General features: G+C 37.7%; 2 protein-coding genes across 5 annotated transcripts in view; one reads left to right on the plus strand and one right to left on the minus strand.

The window, feature by feature from the left end:
- The window catches only part of ift122 (intraflagellar transport 122 homolog (Chlamydomonas)), a 48631-nt gene extending 41541 nt beyond the window's left edge, over nucleotides 1–7090 (minus strand). For 2 of the 3 annotated variants that reach the window (XM_017468968.3, XM_017468967.3), the window contains exons 1-7: nucleotides 6925–7089; nucleotides 5036–5102; nucleotides 3385–3469; nucleotides 2945–3023; nucleotides 2646–2722; nucleotides 2465–2531; nucleotides 648–794 (exon numbers count right to left, since the gene is read on the minus strand). In XM_017468968.3, the coding sequence (XP_017324457.1) occupies nucleotides 648–794; nucleotides 2465–2531; nucleotides 2646–2722; nucleotides 2945–3023; nucleotides 3385–3469; nucleotides 5036–5102; nucleotides 6925–6983 (581 nt within the window). In that variant the 5' untranslated portion in view covers nucleotides 6984–7089. Of the gene's footprint in view, nucleotides 1–647; nucleotides 795–2464; nucleotides 2532–2645; nucleotides 2723–2944; nucleotides 3024–3384; nucleotides 3470–5035; nucleotides 5103–6924 lie in introns of all 3 variants that reach the window. The other variant, XM_053680162.1, reaches the window with a different exon arrangement.
- Nucleotides 7091–7319: 229 nt separating this feature from the next.
- On the plus strand, nucleotides 7320–15889 carry mbd4 (methyl-CpG binding domain protein 4). 2 transcript variants are annotated; one of them, XM_017468830.3, is made up of 8 exons: nucleotides 7320–7479; nucleotides 9596–9754; nucleotides 10447–10970; nucleotides 11359–11418; nucleotides 11881–12015; nucleotides 12535–12684; nucleotides 14599–14702; nucleotides 14788–15889. In XM_017468830.3, exons 2-8 carry the CDS (start codon nucleotides 9642–9644, stop codon nucleotides 14860–14862), a joined length of 1161 nt encoding a protein of 386 aa, XP_017324319.1. In that variant the 5' UTR covers nucleotides 7320–7479; nucleotides 9596–9641; the 3' UTR covers nucleotides 14863–15889. The 2 variants fall into 2 exon arrangements, with proteins under 2 accessions (XP_017324319.1, XP_017324316.1); XM_017468827.3 differs by lacking the exon at nucleotides 7320–7479 and adding an exon at nucleotides 7734–7882.
- Nucleotides 15890–16522: the final 633 nt, after the last annotated feature.

Genomic DNA, 16522 nt, shown 5'->3' on the forward strand with positions numbered 1-16522 from the left:
TCTGCTATGAATTCAAACGGTAGCTAATTAATTTCATCCGTCTTGCAGAGCTTTCAATAACAAAACAAAAGATCATTATTTACATTCGTGAATACCGGTGTATTAATTCTTAAGAAATATACTTTACAAAATTAAATGAGTTCTAAAAAGAAGTTTTTTTTTGTTGCTTTTTAAAGAGACTAAAATGTTTGGATACAGCTTTAAATGTTATGAACATGGCATTACACTGATTGGCCAGATAGAAATCTTAGGGCTATATTCGTACAGCCCTTTTAAAAAATATATTTTTTATATGCTCGAATCTGTTATGTGTACATAAAATAGTATTTGAATGTTTCTAATGAAAAAATATCACACTGGAATGAATGCAGAAATTTCAGTCAATTTGTCAAATCCTTGAATGTAAACTCATTAAACTGGTGGTGGTGATAGTGAACTCAGACTTACAGGCTCTAGTGTGTTCCACTTTAAGAGGGAAAGAAATGGTTCTTAAGGGTTCCCAAAAAGGTTCCTGCTTCGAACCTTTTCTAATACGGAAACACTCAGTTGTACAGTTATACCTTGACCTTTAGGGTTTCCCCAAGAGAGACAACTAGAAGGGTTCAAAATATAAAACATGTAGTTCCTTCTCTGTCAGTTAGTCTTACTTGGAAGGGTTCCAGGTGATAGACCAGATAGGCGATGCCGTGCCACCCGGCCTCTCGATCTTCACCTTCTCCTCTCCGTTCTTGTTCCTGATGCTCACCACACCACTCATCATGCCCAGAGCCAGATACTGGCCATCGTTCGTCCACCTGAGGCCACAGATAAACAACAGAACTCAGACAATATGATTTGCAGTGGAGAATAATAACAACAAGAATACATAAAGGTACATAGGATTAAAACAATAACACTATACACTGAACAGCCATAACATTAAAACCACCTGACTAATATTGTGTAGGTCCCTTTTGTGCGTCAAAACTGCTCTGACCCGTTGAGACATGGACTCCACAAGACGTCTGAAGGTCTGCTGTGGTATCCAGCACCAAGACGTGATCCTTTAAGTCCTGTTTGTCCAGTACACCCCACAGATGCTCGATCAGATTGAGATCTTGGGAATTTGGAGGCAAAGTCAACACCTTGAACCCTTGGTCATGTTCCTCAAACCATTCCTGAACAATTTTTGCAGTGTAGCAGGGCGCATTATCCAGCTGAAAGAGGCCACTGCTATTAGGGAATACCGTTGCTATGAAGAGGTGTACTTGGTCTGCAGCAATGTTTTGGTAGGTGGTACGTTTCAAAGTAACATCCACATAGATGCCAGGACCCAAGGATTCCAGGCAGAACATTGCACAGAGCATCACACTGCCCCAGGAAAGTGATGCACACAGAGCCAGCCGTCCACATGATGTGAAGGAAAACATGATTCATCAGACCAGGCCACCTTCTTTCATTGCTCCATGGTCTGATGCTCACGTGCCCATTATAGACACTTTCGCCAGTGGAAAGGAGTCAGCATGGCACTCTGACCAGTCTGCCCCATACACAGGTTGCAAAGCACTTCTGAACCTCTTCACTCTTGTTGCTAGCCTTCCCTCCCCACGTGCATCATTGAGCCATGGGTGTCCGTGACCCTGCTGCTGGTTCAATGGTTGTCCTTCCTTGGACCACTTTTAGGTACTAACCACTGCATACCGGGAACAGCCCACAAGGCCTGCCGTTTTGGAGATGCTCAGACCCAGTCATCTAGCCATCATAATTTGGCCCTTGTCAAAGTCACTCAGATCCTTACACCTGCCCATTTTTCCTGCTTCCAACACATCAACTTCGAGAACTGACTGATTCACTTGCTACCTAATATATCCCACCCCAGTGACAGGTGCCTGCGTAACGAGATAATCAATGTAATTCACGTCACCTCTCAGTGATTTTAATGTTATGGCTGATCAGTGTATTCTGATCATTTCTTTTAATTAATAATTCTGTTGAGTAAACAAAAAATACAAATACATAAAACAGCAGCTTTGCCAAGCACAACTTGTCTCTCATGACAAGAATATATTAATCAACGTGGTACGTTTACCAAGAGCCATTCCAAGAGCCAAGGACAAGCTGAAAATATACATCTAGTACATGTAACTTGTGCAAATAACAATGGACTTAAACACTAAACAAATACTGGTGAGAAAAGAAAAAGGTCTGTGTCGTAAAATTAAACGTTTTGGAAACTTACTGTATGTGTCTTAACATTTAAACCATTATAAGCATATTACTTGTGGTTCGTTTTCAAAACACTGTACTCTGTAGCCAATCAGTAATGAGTGTTGGACGTTCTTTCCTGTTTTGAATTAATCTTAACGTGTTTCTCATTCTGTGTTTTCACGTTTGTTGTGGGGTTTCTGGTTTACTGTTACGTTTTTGGTTTATTCATGTGTTTTGCACGTACGGGCCCATGTGGGTTTCCTGTGTCACTACTTACCCACAACAAGTGATCTTGCTGCTAACTTTGTGCTTGGACACCGATTTCTGCTCTGGGGACCAAAGACCTGCATCCCAAAACACACACACATGAACATTCAGTGTTAAGCCATAATGTCTGGCATGAACATGACCAAAAAAAAAAAAAAAAAAAAAACACCACGAGGCACAAGAACACTCACCAAAGTCCCCCGAAGAGCAGGATGCCAGCTGGTGTGTGACAGGGTTGTACGCAACACACTGGATAGAGTCATTGTGGCTGTGAGGTGCAGATATTTAAATTAATAATACTAAATTCTCACTTGTTTGCCAATGAAACAACTCCCTCCCTCACATTTGTTTACTCCCTCACACGCTAACCCCTGATTGGCTGATGGCTCCTGTGTGAACTTCTTTCGTGCCTAATGCTGTATTGGATGGTTGGATGCTTCAGTATTGAATTAGTAAATACTTAAGATGGCTTCTGTTGGCATCAACTCACGTGTATTTGAGAATTCCCTCCAGTTTAGAGGTCCATATGATGATGCTCTTGTCTGCGGATCCTGACGCAAAACGTTTTCCTACACAAACGTTTGTTTTTTAAATAATAAAAATACACATTGATACCAGGATAAAAAGAACAGCTGAGAGTTTGTATTTATGCTGATTATAGGTAGGGAATACATTTACAAAGAATTCTACATTGTTATACCATTATACAAGTTTAAAACCAAATAATTAAATACTTGCAATGCTGCTGCACTAATCTGTCATCCTTTTCAAAAAGTGAACAAATCAGATACCGTGACCCATAATATTTGGGTTTTATTTTGTTGACTAATACTACATAAATTCTACTGCAGGTTTGGCATATCTTCACGTTACGTTGCACATTTTAAAAAGCAACAACTGTCATACAAAATCCGCAAATAAAACACGCACCATCTTTAGCATAGGCCACACAGTACACCGTGTCTTTATGTCCTTTCAGTGGCTGTATAAGAGTTCCATCAGCTGTGTCATAAACCTGTTAAGAAAAATGTAAACAAAATGTGAATACGATTAAATATTGCTATTATAAAATTCCTCTGCATTTAATCATTTGGCATATCGATACTTTAAAAAAAAAAAAAATTTAAACACTGAGCCTCAACTGTGTTTAATTGTTTAAAAAAAAAACTAACAAATTAATAAACACATATACATTTGAGGTCATAAATATACACACTCCTTGCAGAATCTGCAAAATGTTAATAATTAAAAAAATAAGCGGGATCATAAAAATTGCATTTTGTGTTTTATTTAGTGCTTCCCTGAATAAACTTTTTCACATAACAGATGTTTACATCTAGTCCACAAGAGACAATAATAACTGAATCTACACAAATGAACCAGTTCAGAAGTTTATATACGTTTGATTCTTAATACTGTGTGTCGTTACCTGGATGATAAACAACCGTTTTTATGTTTCGTGATAGTCGTTCATGAGTCCCTAGTTTGTCCTGAACTTCCCAATGTTCTTCAGAAAAATTGGTTAAAAGTTCTTACCCAGTAATACACTATGACAAAATTGAAAGAAATTCCAGAGATGATGAGGAAAACGGTGACTGAAATATATCAGTCTGGAAAGGGTTACGAAGCTATTTCAAAGGCTCTGGGACTCCAAAGAACAACAGTGAGAGCCGTTATCTCCAAATGGAAAAACTCAGCACAGTAGTGAACCTTCCCAGAAGTGGCTGACCTTCCAAAATTCCTCAGTGCCTGGGCAACTTGAGTAATTGAGGGAAACATGAATTCTGCTTTCTACCAGAAAATCCTAAAGGAGAATGTCCGGTCTTCAGTCCGTTAATTAAAACTCAAGCGCAACTGGATTATGCAGCAAGACAGTGATCCAAAGGATAGGAGTAAGTCCTAGTCCTAGAAGTAAGTGAAAGACTGATCTCCAGTTATCGGAAGCGTTTGGTTGCAGTTATTGCTTCTGAAGGTGGCACAAACAGATTTTGAGTTTAAGGGGGCAATTTGTTTTTTCACATGGCTGATAGTTGTTGGATAACTTTCTTGCTTCCATACAAACAATACATTAAAAAATTGTATTGTGTGTTTACTCAGGTTGCTTTTGTTTTATGTTGTATTTCTAAAACTATTTAGTATGAGATGCACACAAAAACAGAGGAAATCAGGAAATAAGAAATCAGCACATACTTTTTCACAGCACTGTATCTGACGTGCAAACATTCACTGATGCTCAAGAAAGCAACACGATACATTAAGAGCCACGGGGATGTAAACTTTTGAACGGGGTGATCGGTGTAAATTGTTATTATTCTGTCATCTGGGAAACATGTAACTATCTTATTTAGCGTCTGAAGGGCAGTAAATGAAAAAAAAAGATCTTTAAACAAAATAATAACAATGTACACCGAACACCATAAACTTATTACCTCAACTGGAACCAAAGATCATACTGCAAAATATCGGAACAGGACCATTACCTTCGTTACCTTGCTACAACTTGGCTTATAATGTACCAATTTATAAATTATGTATACTACTGGGACCAAGAAAATCCTTTCTAAAATAAAGCATCACCTACCAGAACTCTGTTTCCGGCTGCTACTATGAGCTGAGTGCCGTCAGGTTTGAAAGCCAAATCGTAAATGCTGAGAAGGGGATAAGGATCACAAACACAACAAACATGTTAATTATAACTCAATGCTGTTACACACACACATGCATACACAGCACAGCCCTTAGATAATACTAGTTACGTATGTATCTATGGTTCTACGACCCCTACATAACCAGACGAGGGCAGTGACAATCACCTGGATACCTTCTTGTGTACATCAGACCAGTGATGACAATGTAACTGGGGTACAAATTTCAGTTCCATACTTCGGCCACCAACCTTCTCAGGGCACCAAAATGACCGGTTTCAGCTCCAATCAAGTTTGCTTGTCTGTTTCAAAAAGTGTGTTCCATCTTGGACAGAGGTGTGATTGAAAACGTAGAAAAACAAGTAGTTCGGAAGAAGGATTCTAGGTTCAAGAGGGCTGAACTGGTTCACTTTCAAGTCCTATCAAGACAGTTCCAGCAAACAATGGCCACATGACAGCTGTATTTACATCTTATATGGTCATGTGGTCACTTCTTGATGTTGTTGAAAGTCTCAGTATGCAAGAAGGTTTCCAGGTGATTCTAACTGCCCCTGCTGGTAAATAGAGGTGAACTACAACCAAAAATTTTATCATCTGGAAAAAAATCTACTAAAGTGTCTGTCTTGCATTTCTGTTCTGAGTTCATTAAGGTTTCATTTGGTTACTGCTTTCTAAAGAAGGTTCTTCATTCCGTTTCTTCTTGTAAGACCCGCCGTGGCGGGTTGTGTAGCTACATAAACGATTGGTGTACGAATGCTACAGTAGTTGCAACCCACAGCTCACTGCAGCTAGAGTTTTTTGTGGCAAAGTGAAGGCCATTTTATTTGTTGAGGGAATTCCCCCAAGCACAAATGCTAACAAGGCGCTGCGTATATGCGTATATACACACACATATATACATATACATACACATATATATATATATATATATATATATATACATATACATACATATATATATACATATATATATATATATATATATATATATATATATATATATATATATATATATATATATATATATAGTGGGGCAGTGGTGGCTTGGCATTTAAGGCTCTGGGTTACTGGGTTTGTCTTGGTCAGGGGTTCAAGCCCCAGCACTGCCAGGCTGCCACTGTTGGGTCCTTGAGCAAGGCCCTTAACCCTCTCTGCTCCAGGGGCGCTGTATCATGGCTGACCCTGCGCTCTGACCCCCGTTTCCTGACATGCTGGGGTATGCGAAGAAAACAATTTCACTGTGCTGTAATGTATATGTGATTAATAAAGACTCATTATCATATGTGCTTGTATATATGTATATATATATATATATATATATATATATATATATATATATATATATATATATATATATATATATATTCCACCCAGGTGACAGGTGTAGTGAGATAATCAATGTTATAATCTGTAGTGAGATAATCAATGTCAGTGGATTTAATGTTATTGCTGATCTGTGTAAATCATAAATGTTTGTGGGGCTTTTAAGAATAAGCTCTGTTGAGTTACAGGAAATCACTACATGGTCAGCAGCGACAGACAGTTACATGGGCTGGCTAGCTTAGCTCTTTTTTTTTCTCCAGGACTATACTTGTAAATAACTGTTATAATATTTTCAAAGGTCTACGAAGCACACGCGAAAATATCATCTAGCGACCACCGAGTTCACTGATTTTCGCACCAACTTTATCGAGGAAATGTTAGCTGAATATTGTTAGCCAGCCAGCTAAATCTGTTTACATAGCAACCGCCGTTGCTAACCACATTCAGGGATTGGAGCATCATGCAAACCCCAACATGCAGCAAATAAAAATGAAAATCCCACCATTGTTCAACTTTGTCTCGGTCGTGCACTTTGTCTATCCATGTGGGAACAGCTCGCATCGTCGCTTGTAACTTCAAATGTATTTGTGTGTTAACATCAACAGGTCTTCAGCGCGATAAAGATGCAGAGCAGACGCTTGGATACCAAACCAAAAGATCCAATATGGCGACCGATATCAAAATAAGAGTTGTTCCGAGCTCATAATTCCAGGTTCCAAGTTCGTAATGATTCAATTTTTACTGAATCGATTCTGTGGCTCCGCGTTTATTTAAATGGAGCGATTCGAGATTTGGTTCGTTTGATTCATGAATCAGTCTATGGCGTACAATTTGAATTCCCTCTAACATTATAGTTCAATAAGATTGCATTTGTTTTAAAGAGTAGATGAAAAAAGCACACCGCCGAATCAATTCACTTCATTATTGTAAAAGGGAGTCGACCAAATATTATATCTCTTTCTGTCTCTCTCTCTCTCTCTCTTTTTCGACAGATCACTTTATTCATCTCAGAGGGAAATTCACGTATTACTGCAGCACAGAGAGAAGTATACTTAAAGTAATTTAACATTATACATGAAACAAAATAAGAATAGCCTTTTTTTTGTTTGTTTCATATGCATTTGTATGTATATAATCAAAGGGGCATACATGAGCAGTAATATGTTGTTTTTTATTGATTGAGTTTTATTATTATTATTATTATTATTATTATTATTATTATTATTATTATTATTGCTTTAAATTAGGATTTTGGTGGCATTTTGTCATTTAATATGTTTGTGGAAGCAGCACTTGAAGTGCGCTCAGTAGATGGCAGCATTAGCTGTTTTGATGAAAGCAGACGTTACAGGAAGAAGAGTTAGAGCTACCCTGTGTGTTGTTTTGAAAGAAAAAAAAGGCGGATATGTTCTCTAATGAAAGCTTTCTGGGTTTAGTTTAGACTTCCTGGACTCATTAAAGTAAGTTTACTCTAATAAAGCAACATTTAAAAAGTGCTGTCAGATCTACTTCATTATATTTCGCCAATGCAGACATATAATTAGTGTCTGTTAAGACTTCATTTACATTGACTATTTACATGTGTGGCATTTGGCAGACGCTATTGTCCAGAGTGATTTACAGAAGTGACGTGTTTTATCAATAAATAGACACGGGTACTGATTCAAAACAAACTCTATTGGGGATGTAGTAGTTGAAACAGTTGCTGATACATTTTCTGGACTGGACTGCGGTGTGTTCTTCCGCTTGTATCATAGCGAGGGTGAATGCTCGAATCTGATTGGCCTGAAGGTGTGCACTATTTTCGTACAGCACCACAGGAAGTTTCGGTTGTAAATATGGACGATTGGTTCATATTAATGCGCTTGTTCTAACGCGTTAGTGTTTCTATAGTAACAGCTCATACACAGGGACTTGTACGGCACGCACGCCACATAATCTAAGACTAATAATAAACGGATTTAAAAACATATAGTTTAACAAAGCAATTCTTATCATCTTTGATTTGGTGAAGCTTTTGTTAGACTTTTATTTCACATTTATGGAAGGAGTGTCGGTTGTAAGCACTCTCAGTCTAGGTTATGTTTCTGTTTTCTCAGTAAAATGACAGACTGCGGTGTGTGTGTGTGTGTGTGTGTGTGTGTGTGTGTGTGTGTGTGTGTGTGTGTGTGTGTGAAAGAGACCGACAGACAGACCGGTTGGTGAGGGATTGATTGTTTATTGCAGCTATAACGTAAATGAGAACAGGAACTAACTCGTCTCTCGGACGTTCCACAACATTAAATCGAGCTATAAACTGTTAAAACGCGTGGTGTCATTCATTAATAAATTAATAAACAATTACCCCCACCCCTCCCCCGCTGTTTAATACTTGATTTTGATTGGCTCACAGATGTTCTAAGGCACCGCTGGAAAAAAGAAAAAAAGAAGGGAAAAAAGTAGTTCCAGGCAGGTCTTGACCGAATTAAAGTTTCCTGTACTTACAATTAATAAAAAATATCAAAATGACAGACAATTTTAACAGTTTTATTCCAGAAATAATAAGGAATAATAAACGATGGGCCGTTTAATTATATTACCACGCTTTGGGTCATGGTCGCATTACCACCTCAGTGTGCATTATTTTTCTAATAATTCAATGACCCATGGTCAGTTATTCCTTACATAACAGCAGCTCTAACTGTAGCTCCACCTGTGATTAATAATGTGCTTCTAATGTGTTATTATAGTAAAAACCCATTCACAGAGACTTGGCATACCCATCCACAATAATTTAAGACTAATAAATAAATATGATGTTATTTATATATGTGTTGTTATTTAACAAAGAAAAATCTATAATCATTGATGCGGTGAGGTTTTCTGTATGGAGACATTAGTTTAATATCTGGGACAGAGAAATTTGCATGCTCTTGGTACAAGCTGTGTTTTATTATTATTATTATTATTATTATTATTATTATTATTAATAATATTATTATTATCTTCAAGAGAGCTGGTGAGAGAATGACTGTTATAGCTGCCATATCTGTAGTATGTATGTGATAATTGGAATAATCTTGTCTCCTGGACGTTCCGCAACATTCCACGTAACTATAAATGGTTAAAAAGTACAATGTGGCATTCATAAATAAATAAAAAAATATAAATATGTTTTATTATTTATTATCTAGCTTCATAAACTCAGCAGTAATTCCTGACAAATGTGCTGACCAAACGATGGCTGCCAGTACTGAACAGATAGACACATCGCTCCCTCCTGGATGGACGAGAGAGACAAGACAACGAAAGCAGGGCAAGACAGCAGGCAAAATGGACACTTACATTGTCAGGTAATGTAAGGTCATGTTCTAGCCCGTTATTGAATCTGGCCAGACAGCCAGCTCTAGGAGAAGGCCTGGTGGTTCAAACATCTTCCATGTCACAATGACAGAGCCCACTGTTGTGTGTAAATTTATGGCTAAAAAATGTATTTAAAATGAAATCTATAGTACAATCTATGATAGAATCTGTAGTCAGCTTTTTTTTATTGTTGCGGCCAAAAATGCTTGATTTTGGTGCATCTTTTTCCGCAATTTTCAGTGCAGTTTGCAAAGGTTTTTGTGCTTTTTTGCGGAAGACTATTTTTGAAATTAAAATGAAATTGCTTTTGCAGTGATGTTTGTTGGTAATTGAGACCTTTTAGCTGTACTCATGTTCGACGCATGTAAATGAAGGCGGCTTTGGCTGAATGCGTGTTGTGATGGTCACATGACACGTTTTGGCCCAAATCTGTGGAAAACCTGCTGTAATTTTGAAAACTTGCAAGCTCCTATGAATATTGCAGAGTTTGCTTGATTTTTGCATTGATTTCTGTGATCGCAAAATCCTGGAGGGACTGTGTGGTACAATAAAGTGTGCAAAAAAATCTGTAATACAATCTATATCTAGTCTGAAGTACAATAACTACAGCAGCTGCTTTTTATTGGTCTCTTTGTCCAAAATTTATATTTTAAATTCTAAAATACATTTTCTGTCATGAAAGTCCTCAGGGTAAACGCTTCAGATCCAAAGCAGAACTCCAGAAGTACCTGCTTGCTGAGGAAAGTGTCCATCTGGATCTGGACGCTTTTGACTTCACGACAAAAATCAAAGCACAGTCTCAAAAATCCAACTCTGAAAAGCCACAACAAAAAAAACGAAAAACAGGAAGGAGAAAAGCACAACAGACAAATCAAACTGCAGAAAATCAACCTGGGGCAGCTGTGGGAGAAATGCAACACGTAGAGATCGAGACACAGGTGGAGGAGATGAACAGTACGGAAGCCCAGGTGCAGAAAATAAAGAGTGACGAAGAAGAACAAAAAGACGTCAATTGCAAAATAGTGGACGCATCCAGCAGTGTTGGAGAAAACAGACTGGCCGCTGTGCCTGCCATAATTGTGCATGCAGCATCGGAGAGCGAAGGAGAGGATAAAGCAGAGGAGGAGAAAGAAGAAAGCGATGAAGTGAGTGACAGCCAAAAAAGTAACTCGGGGAATGGCTCAACTGTCAGAAACACACAAAATGGTGAGTATCACCCTAAACTACAGTGCTGTGAAAATCATTTAAAAAATGTAGTGTGTTTACTCAGGTTGCCTTTGTTTTATGTTGTATTTCATTTGAAGATCTAAAACTATTTAGTATGAGATATACACAAAAACAAAAGAAATCAACACACTTTTTCACAGCACTGTACTGCACAATTAAACGGTTTTACAAGTACTGTTTTTATTCAGATAATGTCCGGGTCTTTCCAAAGGCTACACAAACTTTTTCACACAGACATTAATCTGTGCCACAATACAGTTTCAATATTAAAGGAAGTTTTTGAGATGAATAGGCTTAAAATTCAGTCTACGTGATTATTTGTGGTGTTGTTTAATGGCATTTATTTTACTGGTTTGTTTTTGTTTAGGGACAAACTTACGTTCACAGAAGCGGAGAACCAGTCCATACTTTAAAAGGAAGAATGATGGTAGGTGTTTGACTCTGTTCACACTTGAAGAAAGCACATGCAGCTGAGCTGAGTGATGTAGAAGAACATCTTGTACTCTAAACAATAAACAGTGTGACAGAAGTGTAACATTTCTGTGCATTGAAAAGCAAAACCCATCATCTGCTCATTAACAAAAGCACTAGCTCAGTGGTGGTGCTCAGTGGTTAAAATGTTGCCGTTCTGATCGGAAGGTCGTGAGTTCAAATCCCAACACTGCCAAGCTACCACTGCTGGACCCTTGAGCAAGGCCCTTAACCCTCACCTACTCAGTTGTATAAATGAGATAAGTGTAAGTCGTTCTGGATCAGGACGTCTTCCAAATGCCATAAATGTAAATGTGTAGTTATGGGAAAATAATTAACCGGGTTTTTGTTTTTATCATGAGGTTAATGGTACTACTGTTAGGAAGCCAACATTTTCCCACGTCACTCTGTGTCACAGGTCTCAGTCCTCCAAAGCGTAAAGCGTTCAGGAAGTGGACTCCACCACGTTCCCCCTTCAATCTGGTACAAGAAACCTTGTTTCATGACCCATGGAAGCTTCTAGTGGCCACCATCTTCCTCAACAGAACTAGCGGTAAACAACTTCCAGACGTTAAATAAACGTGTTTATAGAAAGCTTTCACCATATAAACTATTACATTTGCTTTTCTTTGTTCAATAATGTTTTTGTAAGACTTTTTATTTTTATTATAAATGAGATTTTAGTTTTTATTTTCATCAGGTTAGAGTTTTATTAGCTTGGGTTGCATGGAACATCGGCCATACAAGTTTTAATGAACAACCATTGGACCTTCTGACCAATCAGAATCAAGAATTCAACAGCGGTATAAGCTTAGATAACTAGCTTTCAGTACATACTTGGTACTGCAAGCTAGTTATCTAATATAACATAGGTGGTTAATCCTAATCCAACAAAATTTTAACATGGGTAAAATTTCTGGCAAACTAATGATGATATTTTGAATAATTTGCAATAAGAATTTGTTGCATGTGAAATGAATTTTTTCACTAGAAGTCTACACTTGGTATTATTGTGTCTCCTGTACATCTATTTACTGTATAATGTGTATTTTATGTGTGTGTGTGTGTGTAGGGAAATTGGCAATACCTGTGTTGTGGCAGTTTTTTGAGCGTTACCCATCTGCTGAAGTAACGCGTGCCAGTGACTGGAAGCCAGTTGCTGATCTCATGCAGCCGCTCGGTCTCAACTCTCTACGAGCCAAAACACTCATCCGCTTCTCCGGTGAGTGAACAAAGTGTATGCAGATACTGTACATCTGATGTCTGACTGTATATGCTTAATTAACAAAGAACAGATTTACAACAAACAGATTGGGTTATAAAACTGTATATATGAAATGTGACAGGCTTCTAGTACTGTAATTGTAGTACAGCACTATTCAGCAAATAAAGTTTACAGTACTGAGTTTACAATACTGCACTATTCAGCAAATAGAGTTTACAGTACTGAGTTTACAATACTGCACTATTCAGCAAATAGAGTTTACAGTACTGAGTTTACAATACTGCACTATTCGGCAAATAGAGTTTACAGTACTGAGTTTACAATACTGCACTATTCGGCAAATAGAGTTTACAGTACTGAGTTTACAATACTGCACTATTCAGCAAATAGAGTTTACAGTAGAGTTTACAATACTGCACTATTCAGCAAATAGAGTTTACAGTACTGAGTTTACAATACTGCACTATTCAGCAAATAGAGTTTACAGTACTGCACTATTCAGTAGTGCTTGTAGTACTTCAGTGTTCAAAGAGCTTGAATTACAATAGGTTATTTTAATTAATATTCTGGAAGCATTTTGACAGAGACGATCTATTCAAATATCCCATTTCTGATATTTATAATTAAACATTAATAAAGAAATAGATTTGTAAGTACACATTCCCAAAATTAAGAAATCAACTGAAATGTAGCTTAACCAGTCCTTTAATCAGCCCCTCGGGGATTAGTGATTTTGCGATCTTGCTGAAATGAACACAATATCAAGCAAATGCCGCAATATTTGAAGGAGCTTGCAATTTTTCAAAATGACCGCCAATTTTCGCACATTGACGCGTCATGTGACGTCATCACAACGCACATTCAGCCGAAGCCCTCTTCGATTCACGTGCGTTGAACATGAGTACAGCTAAATGGTCTCATTTACCAACAAACATCACTGTGAACGAAACCGTTTCATTCAACAATTCACCAATTTCGTGCAACTGCAATTTTGCCAATTCAAGTAGTTTTCCACACATAAAAAAAGCACAAAAACTCTTCAAGTTATGAAAAACGCCCCAGCAAAATCAAGCATTTTTGTCCGCAGCAATCACAGAAAAACTCAGCAAAATCCAGTACAGAGTGATTAACTGCAGAACAAATATTAATGTAATAAATAGTTTAAATAGAAGCACTGACATTTTGTACATGAAATCAAGCATCTCAGTTTGCTAGACATCAGCTGGCCAGCCATCGTACTGTGACCAAGCACTGTCGGTTAAACAATATGGAATGAATAAAACAGGATGCGACGCACTGTTATAGAAAAACAATCAGTGATAGGGAGATATACTCTTAGCACTCTGAACACGATCGTTTTCCAATAACAGTGTTTTCTTCCTCTTATATCACAGACTTTGCCAAAAGGTACGCTAGAGAATCATGTCGAAAAAGTTTCTCTGGTCCGACGAGGCCAAATTAAATTTTTTGGCCTTGGCACAAAGCACTATGCGTAGTGTGAAACCCAGTACTGCTCATCACCCTGAGATCACCCTCTTCACAGTGAAGCGTGTTGATGGTAACATCAGGTTGAGCGTTACTCAGTTCATTTTCCCCAACAATATTTACAATGTGTACCATAGAGCTTTCTAGTGCTGAACTTTCCCACCAATGAAACATGTTAGTTCCAAGTTGATATCGTTGGTTAGCCTGATTTTGGTTGAAAGTTATTGAGGTTTAAATTAAATCCATTCTTTTTTTGTTCTGTTTTACGATAGCTGACCAAGGACTTGAAGGATTTGTCTAAAACATCTGTCTAGAACATCCTATTTCTCTTGAAGCATTGTATTTTACTCATTATATAGCAGAAACTGTATGTAAACTTTTTAGATGCCTTTATTTGTAGCTCTTATGTGGGTCTCTCCTTGGCAGATGAGTTCCTCACCAAATCATGGCGGTATCCATGTGAGCTCTATGGCATCGGCAAATATGGCAACGATTCATATCGCATATTCTGTGTGGGAGAATGGAGAGAGGTGAGACACACACACAAACACAAACAAGAATACACACACACTAAGAAGAGCTCTCTGCCATATTTGTGTGCTTTTTATTTTTCAGGTCACCCCAGAAGACCACAAGCTGAACAAGTATCACGCGTGGCTGTGGGAAAACCACAAGCAGTTAGGCATCTGATGTTTTGTGTTGGCTGGAGCCTCACAGGACTGTCTTCCTAACTTTCTTTTAACTTGCCATAATTTTAAATCAGGCCAAGGGAGTAAAGCAAAGGCTATTTTTTTAGTAACTTCAGTGCCGTCTACTGCTGAGAATTAAAAAAAAAAAAAAAAAAAAGCCCCTCCTGAAATCCTACTTTCAAAGTCAGTAATTAATCTCCCACACCTGTCCCATTACAAGCTTGCCCTACTTGATTTAATGTATGATTATAAGGTTCCGTGCTCTGCCGTTCAAACTTTTAACCCCGTGATATTTCTCTTGGCCTTTTCAATATGCACAAGAACACACAGCAGATCTTCTTTTTCCATGTGATATTTTTAATTTTGGCCCATTTTACACACTTCAGAAGAATAATGAACAGGTTGAAACTATGACCTAGTTAGGTAGTTGACCTGACCTCATTGGTCTCACAAACAGGAGCTCAAGGCATGCTGGGAAAATTTGTGAACCTTTGCTGTAATAAAGACCTTATAGGAAGAAAATATATATATATATATATATATATATATAGAGAGAGAGAGAGAGAGAGAGAGAGAGAGAGAGAGAGAGAGAGTGTAAATATGTATTGATATGTATATTGAAGTTTTTTGGGTTTTTTTTACTTTTTATAATATTTACTTTTGTTTCTCGTTAAGGTCAAAGACTTGGTGTTTTCGATCCCATTGGGTTGAACGGTCATAATTAGCTTGTTACACTATGCATTTTAAAAACATTCATGTAATAATGGGGCCAGAGTCTTTTTCCTGTGTGGTTTTATCCCTGTGCTTTACCATATAGACATGCTACTGCAATAAAGATATTCAGATCTCTTTTTCAGCACAAAAATGGAAGCGACTGAGTGACTTGAAAAAGCTTTAATGAAGTGATCCACGATTTTGGCATAGAATAAATCAAATCATTAAAATGAATGATTATTTCTGTGGTATTATCACAGCAAAAAGCCTAAAATCAGAAACATGGAGGTAGACTGTGGAGCTAAGTTCATAGGTGGACTAGCTTTTTCAATTAAAGTTATGGTAGATAGATAGATAGATAAATAAATAAATAAATAAATAAATAAATCCCTTTATTAAAACGAGCTCATGCATCACATGTTGTACTAAAATCAGGTCCTGGAGGTTCCACATGGAGAAAGCATTATTTAGATGAAATGTTTTAAATTCATTTTCACATTATATAATGGAATAAGTTTAAAGCACACCTATTATGGTTTTGAAACGTGCCTAATTTTGTTTTAAAGTTCTCATACAATAGATTTACATGCATCCAAGGTCAAAAAAACACTTTAATGTGCTCATAATTTAAACGGCAGCATTACATTTTTTCCCCGGTGTCACAAACGACTCGTTAAATGATCCATTCTAAAGGATTCAGTCGAAACTCCTCCTTTCAGAGAGCATACTCTACTCTGATTGGTCAGATGTCGCAGTCTGCTGTGATTGGTCTACCACTGTCAGCGGGTTTCAGCTCCGTCTGTTTGCAAAGAGATGATGAAGACCAGAGGCGGGGCTTTTTGTTACAAACCTATGTAGGTTAGTACAGGAAGTAAGTCTGGAATTACTAACGACTTGTTTCAGCTGTTCAGAATCGCTTCCTTCTTTTGGGAGTCAATAACGCCGCT

This window comes from Ictalurus punctatus, chromosome 5 (genome assembly GCF_001660625.3).
Source record: "Ictalurus punctatus breed USDA103 chromosome 5, Coco_2.0, whole genome shotgun sequence".
Classification (NCBI taxonomy): Eukaryota; Metazoa; Chordata; class Actinopteri; order Siluriformes; family Ictaluridae; genus Ictalurus; species Ictalurus punctatus.